The sequence below is a fragment of the Cyprinus carpio genome, chromosome A3, assembly GCF_018340385.1.
Source record: "Cyprinus carpio isolate SPL01 chromosome A3, ASM1834038v1, whole genome shotgun sequence".
Lineage (NCBI taxonomy): Eukaryota > Metazoa > Chordata > Actinopteri > Cypriniformes > Cyprinidae > Cyprinus > Cyprinus carpio.
The window spans coordinates 19,787,632-19,800,759 of record NC_056574.1 but is presented as its reverse complement, the minus strand read 5'-3'; the positions used below and the strand labels follow the sequence as shown (position 1 = coordinate 19,800,759).

The following is a 13,128-nucleotide window of genomic DNA, read 5'->3' as shown; positions in this document are numbered from 1 at the left end:
ATATAAAATATAATAATTTATTTATGGATCAAATAATAACAATTAAATAATATACAGTATAAAAATATAAACATTCATTTACTCATTTATTATGGATGAAAATAAATTAATACAATTAATTATGCCTGTTTTGACAGACATTACAATTAAATTCCAGAAAATAACAACTAAAAGGCTACAAAAGTATAGAATATATCCCATTGTATGTAATGACTGGATCTTAATTAAAAGTAAACACAAGGGAAATTAACACCTAGAACTATTTTAATCTTTCCCAATCTCTCTCAAATTCACCTGTGACTAACAGACGATTTATCACCATAGGAACAATTGAGGTGATAAAGTAAATATCAACCATGGCTAACACACCTACAAACACAGGCGGATTTTATGAGAAGCCTGACATTTTTGAGATCCTGCACTCAAATAAAAGTGATGTAGTGTGTTTCCCTGACTCCTCTGACGATCCGTGTTTGTCTTTGTAAATGTAAATGTTTGAGAAAGTTTGCATGCATAAACACACACATGCAAAATCATCTGTGTGTGTGTGTGTCATTCTGATTGTAACCAGTCACCTTTATACTCTTCCCAGGAATGATCATCTCTCCGCTGCGTGTAGTAAGCCCAGGGGAGGAGGGGAAACTCCGGCGGGGAGGTGGTGGAGGGGGGGATTTTGAGGGCTTCTCCGTTCGATACCTTGCCACCGTCAGTTCATCCGAGCCTCGTCTGGATCCGTTATCTTTACTGGAAAGTTTATTCTGAGGTTTATTTGGCTTGTGTTCAGGTGTGGCATTGGTATTAGATGGACTCGGGCTCTGGTTTTGGTTTTGAATCTGGTTCTGAGCAGGTCTGATCTGCTTGGCAGCAAAGTCCAAGTCAGGAATTGCCTTCATGAGCTCCGCCTGAGTCTCCTCCAACAGTCGATTAATGTCCTGAGCACTGTACTGTGTTAGACTGGCCCTCTTTTCTTCCCAATCCCGCTCTGCTGCCTGAGGAGACATACAAGATCATTAGTGCTTCAAAACTGTTGAGCTGTTAAAACCTATTCACACCAAGTCCAGATATTCAACTCTAAACACATTCACAACAAGATTTCAAAAGTAAATATGCAAATATGCACTATTATTCAAAAGTTTGAGGATGGTAAGTATTTAATGTGTCTGAAAAAAGTATCTTATACTAATTAAGAAAGCATTTGTTAAATTAAATTAACAGTAAAAGATTGAAAGATTGTGTGTTGATTAAGATTGTGAAATATTATTACCATCTCAAATAACGTCTATTTTAATATATGTTAAAATGCAATTTATTCATGTGATGGGAAAGCTGAATTTTCAGCAGTCATTACGCCAGTCTTCAGTGTCACGTGATCCTTCAGAAACCATTCTAAGATCAATATGCTGATTTGCTGCTCAAGAAACATTTCTTATTATTAATGATGAAAACTGTTGCGCTACTTAATATTTTTGTGGAAATATTTTAAGATGTTTGAGATACTTTTTCAGGATTCTTTGAGTAGAAAGTAGAAAGCTACATTTTTTTTTAAATAGAAATTGTTTGTATCATTATAAATGTCCTTTAATCTGATGCATCCTTGCTGAATAAAAGCATTAATATTTATGAATTTCATTACTAAACAGTTCTGCCACTTTTGCACAGTAAGTATTTTAAATAGTCGATTACACCATTGTCATTCTTTTTAACAACAAAAATTATCCAAAGTTAATTTCTAATTTAAAAATATACCTTCATACTATTGTCTATATTAATGACATCAGACATGGGCTTTACATATTCAAAAAACATTGCTAAATTAAAAGGCACAAACAATTACTTTCATTTTAAATCTCATTCCTCACCAGTCTCACTTCCACAGATGAGGCCTTATCAGACCCGCCTCGACCTCCCAGTTCACCCAGCTCCCGTCCCTTCAACGAGCCCACCACCCCATGAGAATCTCTCTCACGCTGTGCACTAGAAGGGTTTGAGTGGCTGTGGCCTTGACCAGAGTGAGGGCTCCAGTTAGCCAGGCTGGTCTCATTGAGGCTTAGCGGTGGGCTGGTTGGAATGTCGAAGTCTGGGTTCTTCCTGTACTCATCCCCTCCTCCGAGTTTAGGAGAGGGACTGGAATACTCATCCTGGGTTTTCCACACTCCTTCATTCACCTGCCTGATTAATCCATAAAATGACACTCAAAATGATGAAGAGTAAATTACATTTGAGACACAGTCAGAATGTGTGGCTAGATAAGGAATGATTAAATAGTGGTTAGTACGTGTTTGTCTACCTCCTCAGTGTGGAGAGAGTGTCTGTGATAGATCTGCAGCGTTTAAGCAGGGCGTCCAGTCTGTGTGGCTCCTCTTTCAGGAATTTCACAGCTTCCACTTCCACTCGTAACACCACACGCATTTTACTCTGGAGGCCTGGAAACTGATCTAAACGAGAGAGACAAAGAGAAAAACAGACAGGCAGAGAAGTGAACAACTCTCTTCTGTAACTAAGGTTCAAGTGCCTGGCTGTGAAGGACAGAAGAGAGTCTGAGTCTGTCTCACTCTTCAGCTCTGTGAGAGTCTCTCCCAGTTTCCTCAGCAGCGAGCTTTTCTCCTCCAGCTCCTGCACTGTCAAATGTCGGTGATTGACAGACATCTCCTTCTGGATTTCCTCCACTGACTTTTCCAGATCACTGTCAAACACAAACATCCGCTCATTAGTTTTATCACATATTGATTGCTTCAGAAAGAGCATAAACCTGCACGACAAATTAATTGATGCTGTCATAACACACCTCAGTGTTATTACACAGAAGGGCATCTTTTACATTGTGATGTTTCTGACATCAGAGATGAGTGTGAAAATCCCAGGCCCACCTCCCTGCGCTGTGGCGTCGGCACGCATTTGAATAAGTGTCATTGCAGCAGGGTGTATTAGCACTAAACGACTGAGACACAGTCGGAGTGTTTACACTCGAAATCCAATTTAACCACGTCAAATAAATCCACCCCATACAAAATGGTTTGTTACAAACAGTGTACCGTTAATAATTGAATAACATCAACTGGCTGTTAGCTATACTTAATAACCGCTATCAATTAAAAGCAACACGAATGATCTGGCAGCGGGTTAAAGAGGCGGATTTAGTCACCCTGCTGCTTTTAATTGGAACAAAATAAATCAATGAGATGCTGTCCATTTGTTGTACAAGCTAAAGGTGAGGTGCGGGTCTCCAGGACTTTGACTGAGACTGTTTAAACCTCATTGTTATGCATTTATTCACTTTCAGGTATGAGTTGATGAGAACCTATGCAATAAGAATAACTTGGAAATGATTTTTTGAACATTATGCAGCAGTGTCACTAAGCTAGCACCTAAGACTGCATTATCAGCACATTATGAGCACATATTGTGTGCGAGACGCACTGCAGTTGCTGTATGATGAGTTCCTCCTCATTCAGATACTTGAGTCTCTCCTCTTCCACTAGGAGGCGCTGTCTCTGGAGAGGGTCTTCCTGTTTCCTTAATGCATCTGATAGACGCAGACTCAGCTCTGTCTCAGTCCTCTTCAGCAGACTGCATATGGAGTCCTGGTTCTGCAACTACACACAAACACATATTTTAAGAATGACCCATCACTGCATTTGCTTAAAGGGGGTCATATGACATTGCTAAAATGAACATTATATTGTGTATTTGGTGTAATGAAATGTGTTTATGCGGTTTAAGATTCAAAAACCACATTATTTTCCACATAATGTACATTATTGTTGCTCCTCTATGCCCCGCATTTCTGATACGCGTCGATTTTTACAAACCTGCATCCAGTAGGGACCTAATTACGGATTATAATGATTTATACTGTGTTTTTACGTGTTGTGTTGCGTATCGCGCTGCGTAAACATAAAACCATGTCTGCATTTGTGATCGGAGAAATGACAAACAACAAGCGCTACTCTACACTGCTCAAAACTTGCGTTTGAATCATCAGTGGCAAATTCTTTAAATATGTAAACGTCAACCAATCGCAGCCCTTCTAGGTTAAGTATTAATCTATGAACGGTTGTTAAGCATAACAGTCTTCAGACATTTCAGGTGTATCAGTGCAGGAGCTTTTATAGGTGGCTACACTGCTTGGGAGTTTTGCGTTTTACGGAAGGTCAGCTGTCACAATCCATCACAACACATCCATCAGATGACTCACATATGTGTGCATATGTCACATTGACCTGTCTTTGACCATATGCAGCTGTCATCTTGAATGTGAAGGTATGATATTATAGAATTGACCTTGCTAGTGTGCGTGTTTGTGTATTCATAAGTGATCATATATATACTATCCTTGATAGTGTTTATGATGGATCACATTCATTTAAGGTCTCTTGAATGCCCTAATGGGAATGCGCATCCAAGTCCTTGAGTTTATTTTCTGGTATTTTCAATGTGTGTATGTTGAAGGTTGTGTGGGAGTTGGAGTGCCAGACATCACCATAATGTTGTGATTTGTAAGCATTCTGCAGGGTTTGTTTGCCCTGAGAGAAAAACAAGCGGACTTTGTCACTTGCATAGTGCCGATAACGAGAAAAGTTTGTAAAAACTGTGTTTTTGTTTGTGTGTACGATGCGATTTTAGTGTCATTTGACGGTAGTTCCTCCTCGAGCTGAATTATTCATGAGTCTCATGCATTATTCAACATATCCATGTCTCCTAGGTAACAGGATGAGGGCAGGGGCTGTGTCTGGAGCTCTGGCATTCAGGCAGGTAACTGTCTAACTCAGCAGTCTGTAGTTGTCATGACACCAGCGGCTTGGCTCTCGATAGCAAAGCAATTGACACGAATCTCACTGACCATGCATTTGTCTCTTTGGCTTCCAATTTACATCCACCCCAAAATCATACAGTGCCCTGCATTTCAGTGTGGGAAAAGTTAATGAAAAAAAGAAAAAAAAACACATCTTATAGAGATAATCTTATAGAGTTTAATAAGTCTTTTTTGACTTCCAGTACAATTACACACACACACACACACACACACACACACACACACACACACACACACACACACACACACACACACACACACACACACACACACACACACACATGATACATCTTTCATACTATTGTCTAATTTAATGACATCAGACATGGGCTTTACATATTCAAAGCACATTGCTAAATTAAAAGGCACAAACAATTACTTTCATTTTAAATCTCATTCCTCACCAGTCTCACTTCCACAGATGAGGCCTTATCAGACCCGCCTCGGGGAACATTAACAACTCTTAATGTTTCATGCAGTATTGCTTTCAGTTATTTCAAGTTTATCTCTCCAACAAACTGATCTTTCTTTAAGATTTTTTTTTCTGTACTGTACATACACTTATTATACATTATATATGCTGTATATATTTATTTAATATTTAAGTTTTTTTATATTTTATAATTATATGTTAATTTTTCACAGTGTGGGATTGTTTTTCTTTTGTGGTTGCAGACTCTTAACTGCTGCAGTATAGTATTATACATTATAGTATATGATAAGGTAAATCAGAAATCAGGAACATGCAAACAAAAAGTTTTTTAGACATATGTACAGCAGGGTCCAAAAATCTGTGATCACATAAAAAAATCTATGGGTTTAAAATGCCATATGAAAAAAACATTTAATTAATTAACATGAACCATTGTGTAAGAAACAGCAAGGAATATTTAAGATTCTGCACACTTTCTAGGTCACTATTTGAATAAGCAAATTAATCATGTGAACTCCTTAGTATGAAAGATTCAATTTCCTTGCTTCCATTGAGAGATGTCTTTCTAGAATTTCCTGTCCTGTTTTTCCAGTGTTTATTCAGAGAATACTCGGTTGAGATAAGGGTGTTCACTCATGAATCACACCAGTAGCTATCATTCCACAGTCAATTTATATTAAAGCACTACTGACTGAAAAGCTGACTTGATTTGGGGCCGGCTTCCTCGCTCTCTTCATCTATGTATCCCTGCTGGCCCATATCATCTCATCATTGAGTATGATATTAAGAGTTATTGCCTGCCCTGCTATAGGAGTGAATCACACATAGCAGCAGCCATAATATTAATGAGTAGTTGAACACATGCTCACTTACACATAAATACACACACACTTAGATATACTTATACACAGTAGTGTAAGAAATATATATATATTTCTTACACTACTGTGTATAAGTATATCTGTGAGAGCCCTGTTTATAGACACTGCACTCAGAAAGAGAAATGTCTGATGCAATTTTATAGCTGAGCATAACTAGAAAAAAATATGTTCCACCTTAAAAATTTCCATGACTTTCAGAGGCTAGAAAAAATCATTTAAAAATTATTCTGTAAATACAAGACTGTAAGTACAGAAAGGAAAGAGTATGACAGACACACAATCCAATGGGATCTGTCAGACTGTGAGTCTGCCGTCTCCTCTCTGCTGGCTTTCAGCCCTCCCTAAAGCTCCCTACACATCCTCCCTTTCTCTCCTCCTTCACAGATTCACTAACACAAACATTTCCCTTTATCATACTCCTGCTCAACATGTCACCTTGATAATCTGACAGCTGCCCGTACAAGGAATTTCAACAGTTTACAACAGTATCCATATGTATTTTATTTAAGATATTTTGCCTCATTCAGACATCAGATTCTATATCCATCCTGCTCGTCAGAGACGACTGTTGTCTTGGGATAGTGGGCTCATATCTAAAAAATCGGACATTTGACAGACATTTCTGACTGATATAGTATGTGATTGTTCTTATGTTTGCAAAGACCTTCCCTTTTTCCCATAGAGGTAACTTATCAAACATCACTCTTCTCCCTCTTTTTCTGTCTTTTTCTCAGTTTTTTTCTGCCCAACTTAATACACACTGGTACAGAACACCAGCATTTGAATATAAACGTTCTGCAATGTAAAAAGTAAGTGATTTTGAATGATATATTTTCAGTGTCATCTTAGACTTTCAGACCCCACTCTATATTTTGTAAATATGTATTAAAATCAACAGTAACACAATCAAAAATGTTCAAAAATCTTTGAACAGGTTTGATTTTTACCATTAAGTCCTCTGGTTTGGATGCCGAAAAGCACAATACACGCCAACTTTCCATATTGGACTCTAAACATGACCGAAATCAATGCATTTCCTTCTCCACACCACACACACTGAACACCATCAGGACATGGAACAACAAATCTGCCGTAAATACCAGGTGAAGCCATTCAGCACATCCTCTTTGTTTTTTCATTGCTGTGTGCAAATAAATTAGACTGTGAGATATCATGAAAACTACAAATCGGCGCTGTTGCTCCTGCCGTCTGTACCACCTTCTGTATCTCCTCCTTAAATAGTCCTCCCTGCCAGCAGGCAAACATCTAGAAGGCTTGCAGTGTGAGGTGCAGGTTAGTGCAACACTTTCTACTACAGCACTGTTCAGTTCTTGATTCTGATTGGTTGACATTCATTCCAATATTATTATAAAATATTTCCAGGTCTGCATACCGAATTACAGTTAACTTGTAAGAGCGGTTTACGTTTAACCAATGTCTAGAGATAAGCACATGTACAATTGATTTCCATGGTATAAGTGGAATAATTGACACTGAACTGCTTAAGAGTTGAAATGTTAATGCACACACAAGGTGTAACAGGCAACTGGCTTCGCATCATTCTGCATTTCGACGTCAAGTATGCATTACATTTTCAATATTTCAGTGGTCCGTTGTCAATTATTCCTTACTTTGAGACTGAGGCTTTGTGATAATGGCAATGCCTGACCTTCCAACTGTCCCAACGATGCATCTTTCTACAATTGAATCTAAGCAGTTAAAAAATACATCTATCGTAATTTTTAGCTATCAAATTAAAACAGTATTTTGTGTAATGTATGATTATTTACATTGATGCTGTGAGCGTTGTTGACAATAGAAAACGTACACCTTTCTAAGTAGGAGCGAAATTACAAAATTGAGCTGAATAATGACACTATTACCTTCAGTGGAGCTGTTTACAGCTGAACTGAATTTGTTTCAGAACCGTTTACACTGTTACCGAACTAAATTGAATCAACATTTAACTTAATTGAGCAGAATAACAACACTATTTTCTTTTGTAGATCTGCTTACAGCTGAAATTGAATTTGTTTAATAATTAATGAATTCTGCAACATTAACACTGTTATTTTCCTGTTACTTTATTTCTTTGAAGCTGGTTTTAAGCCACAATCTGTTTTATACAAAGCACTATATAAATAAATGTGATTTAACTTGACTCACTGAAAGCTAAATGCCAGAACACCTTTGAAGTTTGATGTAAAGTTTAATATCAAGCAACTGACGAACTGTCTTGACATGCTATGCTTTTGATGGTCACCCATGGTGAGGACAAAAACTCAGATTAACATGGAAGAGATGTGATTTATCACATGCCGCTTTATCACATCATGTCTGTTCAGTAACCTGCTGTGTGTTGAGATGCATGAGATTGTAACGTCTTACCTGCATCTTACGGAGCTGTTTGAGCTGTTTGCGCAGATCGGTGGCATTCTGTTGTAGGTCATGCAGGTGAAGCTGCATCTGCAGCCTGGAGATGGTGGAGGCCTGAGAGCCTCCAGATGAAGGTGGAGGCATCAGTGCCAGCGGAGCAGATGGAGTCAGTGCTAATAACCACAACACAGGACAAAAAGTCAACACTTTGAGCTCAAAAGACACTCAATCCAATCTGAATTATTTTACTCTTACCCATTTACACCTTATACACCAGCATTGTTTAGTCCTGCTCCTGGAGATCAATCTTACAACAGAGTTTATGCTGCTTTCATGTTCTAACAAATGTGTTTAAAAGTTTAACACACAGAATGCAAACATTAAGTCATATTTAGTATTCGGAAACTCAGGATAATGCTGCATTCAAGACCACCTGGGAAGCTCTATCAGCCCAGTTAGGCAATTGCTATTACGATATATCACAAATTCAGGTTGAAAACACAATTTCCAAAATGGATCAACATCAAAAGCTCTTTTTTGTCTGTTGTATCAGTGGATATGCAAACTCAAAACACAATCATTCACTCTCATGTACTGCAGAGGTGCACATTCAAAAGTTTGCGCATGGTGAGATTTTTTTATGTTTTTGAAAGAAGCCTTTTATATTAGTCTTATCACCAAGGCCACATTTATTGATCAAAAATACAGCAAAACAGTAATATTGTGACATATTATCACAATATTTACCATTTTTAAAATGTCATTTATTCCTGTGATGGCAAAGCTGAATGTTCAGCAGTCATTACTCCAGTCTTCAGTGTCACATGATCCTTCAGAAATCATTTTAATGTGCTGATTTGCTGCTCAAGAAACATTTTTTTTTGTGTTGCTTAATATTTTTATGGATAACACTGTTTAATAATATGACATTCATGTTCACAAATCTATTTTATTCTGAGCCAAATCACTTTATAATGTCATAACTGTGATTTCCAAAATTGTTAGGAGAAACTTCCCAGGAGGATTTGAACAGTATTTCTAGCCATGTTCTAACACACCTGGCTGTAATTTCAATCAAGTGAACCCCATTACCCTGACTATCTGGATTGATGATCCAGATGATTAGGATTGAGGCTAAACTCTGCAGGAAGGAAGATCTCCAGAAACCCGATCAAGCACTTTTGCTATACACCCATCCTTCATTGTGTTCAGACAGAGATACACTAAACCAGCACACACACAAAGAATGTTGTCACCTCCAGAACCCATTCAGGAACATGCTGTTAGTGAGGAATACAGAGATACCAGCACTCTCCAGTCAGTTGTTTTTAACAAAAGGGTACATTTTCCCCAAGATTCAGGAAATGTGAAAAACAAAACACATCCTCCCCACACTTCATTTTCAGTGTATGAATGTGTCAAGTTTAGGAGTGAAAACAGACTGAGGGAGAGAAATATCTAGTGCAGGCAGGCCATAGAAGAGAGATACTGTGGAAAACTACAGCGGGAGCAGGCATCAAAGGGATAGTTCACTCAAAAAATGAAAATTCTGTCATCATTTAGTCACCTTCAAGTTGTTTCAAACTTGTAAGAGTTTCTTCCTTCTGTTGAACACAACAGAAGGTATTTTGAAGAATGTGGATAATCAAACAGTTGATGCCATTGACTTCCTTGGTATTTTTTCCATACTATGGAAATCAATGGCTACTGTCAAATGTTTAATTACCAACATCCTTCAAAATAGCTTACTGTGTGCTCAACAGAAGAAAGAGTAAATGATGACAGAATTGACATTTTTTGGGTGAACTATCCCATTAAATAAACAGAAGGATGACATTTTCGTATATATAGAAACAAACACGCCCACTACACCAGGAAAGACACATCAATCCACAGTAAATATGAGAGAGCAGAGACAAGGCTACCTTTCTTCTTCAGCCGGCCAGCTGTAACATACATTAGAAGCGTTCAGCTTGCAGGTAACTAAATAACCATAATGAAGTAAAGAAACAGTGCTGAATTGGACTTGTCATGGAACAGATTCAAAAGGGGAGACTAGGACACATGAAAAAACTCTCTCGATGACCCTTTACTGAGGTGCAAGTTGACTTAGATTCACCTCTCTTAACCGTGGAGAACCTTCAAAGACAAATCTAGCAAATCAAATCTCTGGCTGCAGCCTTTGAAGGCTTGAGCACTGATGAGGATACTCTCTGAGGACACTCTTTATAGATTTGAGAAGGAACAAAATCGAAAACTAACAAAAAAAAAAAAGGAGTACTGAGCAATATCCGTGAAAACATCAAGGTTATTCTGACAAAGAAGAACAAAGACGTGAAAACAAAGTAGGGTCCTTCATTCAAGTGCATTCATGTCTGGTTGTTTTAATATGTCTAACACCTGTTTGAGATCAGGAATTTTTAAACTTGGGCCAGTCTGATCTACTAAGAACATGATATTAGACATATCAGACATTAGTTTTACAGCCTGCCTCACAACTGCTCTGGACAACCATAAAGAAGTAGCTGGACTCACTTCCTGTGGCGGAGCCGTCGCTGGTGGATTCGGTCTTCTCGCTGGAAGAGAAAGGGAAGGGCCGTGAAAAGTCCGCCCCCTGGTCCGGAGGGCAGCCCGCCATCATGCAGAGACGCAGCAGGCCGCATCTGAGGATCATACAGCCATGATACTAACACGGAACTACAGCACCTATTACTACACTAACACTACACTACACTAATACGCACTGCACTACAGCAAGACTACACTAGCCTCCTCTGTGGCTAATAAAGGGCTACACTATCTATCTTGAAAGCTACTGTTATCTATGCTACTGTTATTGTGACTTTCACTATTTCCACACATTACAATTCCTTAACACAGCTTTATTTAACCTATAAAACGATCATGTTTAACAATGCACACTACTGTTCAAAAATTTGGGTCAGTAAGATTTAGTTTTTTTTAAAGAAATTAATACTTTTATTCAAATACAGTAAATGCTCTCATAAGAGACTTCTTTCTAACACATTAAACACTTTTACCAAGCTCAAAATTTTGAACGGTAGTGTATTAGAACTGAGATATAAAACCCAATATGCTACTATTCTTCATACTGAGCTAACTATATATATATATATATATATATATATATATATATATATATATATATATATATATATATATATATATATATATATATATATTACCGGATAAATATTAACCAAATATAAACAATTTAAACATTATTGTTAATCACAGGTCACTGGCTTTAATAATGTCTAAAGTTCAGCAAAGAACTCCCACTTAAAAATATCTTTTAGGCCTATTCACACCAGTGTCAATTATGAGCACAAATTTCGGTTCAATAAGATTTTAAACAAAATCCTTCTGAACAGATTTCCACTGTGATTATCTTAAACGACAACAACAACAGGATTTGCATCAGGCATTTCTATCCTAACTCTGCCTAATCTGAATTAAACACCGTACTTACTCTTTATACAATAATCCTATAATCTCTACTCGACACTTTCTTTTTGAGGTTAGATTCTAAATATTGTTCATTTTCTTTCATAAAATAGTTGATGTGAATGACTTGTCACATCTGATATGAATGATAATAAATGTCCAGCAACATCAAAGCATCGGGTACAAAGAGACCCATGGCCATCACAGGACAAAGAAGACCACCAGCACACACAGTTTCAATACAAGCACTTTATAGTCAGCTTAAGACATTTTTGCAAGCTTATGAAACATAAGAAAAGCCAATGTCTATATACCAAAAAAGAGAACACAAGATATTACCGCATGATAGCAAAATGGTACCATGATAAAAACACTGAGCATGTGTGAAATGGTTGAATGCATTGTGTAAACTGGTATTTTAGTTTTGGCATAGACTGTGTTAGCATCTGACTTGCACTGGTTCCATGAAAATGGATCATAGATGGCTCTGTGGATGTTGTCATGTCTTACGTGCTGTCGCTGTCTGGTGCTCGGGTTAGGACGCTCTGAACCAGCCCAGTCAGACTGGCTATCTGCTTCTCCATTGCCTCCATACGATCCCTGCTAACGAGACAGACAGAAAACGTATAAGTGTACACTTTTTAACATTTATTTTACATGAGTTTTCACTTAAACTTTCTCCTAAGTACTACTTCCTGAAGTCTAGTTACAGTAGTAGATGTTCCATTATTGACAGTTATATCTGTTCAAAGACAGCAACATTTCCCCTAAGGCAGTGATGTCCAATCCTGCTCCTGGAGAGCCAACGTCCTGAAGAGATTAGCTCCAACTCGTCCCACCTGGAAGATTCTAGTAATCTTTAAGACCTTGATTACTTTAGTTCAGGTGTGCTTAAATGGGGTTGGAGCTAAACTCTGCAGGAGAGTGGACCTCCAAGAGCGGGATTTGACACCTCTGGTCTAGTGCCAGTGCCCGGGTGCGGATTTCGTCTTCTAGTGAGTAGTGGTAGATTAGCACAGAGTAAAAACTGTTTAGATGTTCAGTCAATCAAGCATCTTTAGAAAATGTGCCACATCATCCCAGAACTTCCCAATGAAAAAACAATGCCAAAAATAAATAAGATAAATAAATAAATAAGATAAAGCAAACAAGATATT

General features: G+C 37.8%; 1 protein-coding gene across 18 annotated transcripts in view; it reads right to left on the bottom strand.

Annotated features, from left to right (window-relative positions):
• Positions 1 to 13,128, bottom strand: part of LOC109062925 (SRC kinase signaling inhibitor 1-like) — a 125,288-nt gene that overhangs the window by 13,627 nt on the left and 98,533 nt on the right. For 12 of the 18 annotated variants that reach the window (XM_042721991.1, XM_042721979.1, XM_042722105.1 and 9 more), the window contains 9 exons: positions 12,482 to 12,574; positions 11,039 to 11,166; positions 10,429 to 10,449; positions 8,516 to 8,676; positions 3,418 to 3,593; positions 2,553 to 2,683; positions 2,288 to 2,435; positions 1,860 to 2,169; positions 576 to 989 (listed from right to left, as the gene is read on the bottom strand). In XM_042721991.1, the coding sequence (XP_042577925.1) occupies positions 576 to 989; positions 1,860 to 2,169; positions 2,288 to 2,435; positions 2,553 to 2,683; positions 3,418 to 3,593; positions 8,516 to 8,676; positions 10,429 to 10,449; positions 11,039 to 11,166; positions 12,482 to 12,574 (1,582 nt within the window). The remainder of the gene's footprint in view (positions 1 to 575; positions 990 to 1,859; positions 2,170 to 2,287; positions 2,436 to 2,552; positions 2,684 to 3,417; positions 3,594 to 8,515; positions 8,677 to 10,428; positions 10,450 to 11,038; positions 11,167 to 12,481; positions 12,575 to 13,128) is intronic. The other 6 variants (XM_042722022.1, XM_042721986.1, XM_042722031.1 and 3 more) reach the window with 6 other exon arrangements.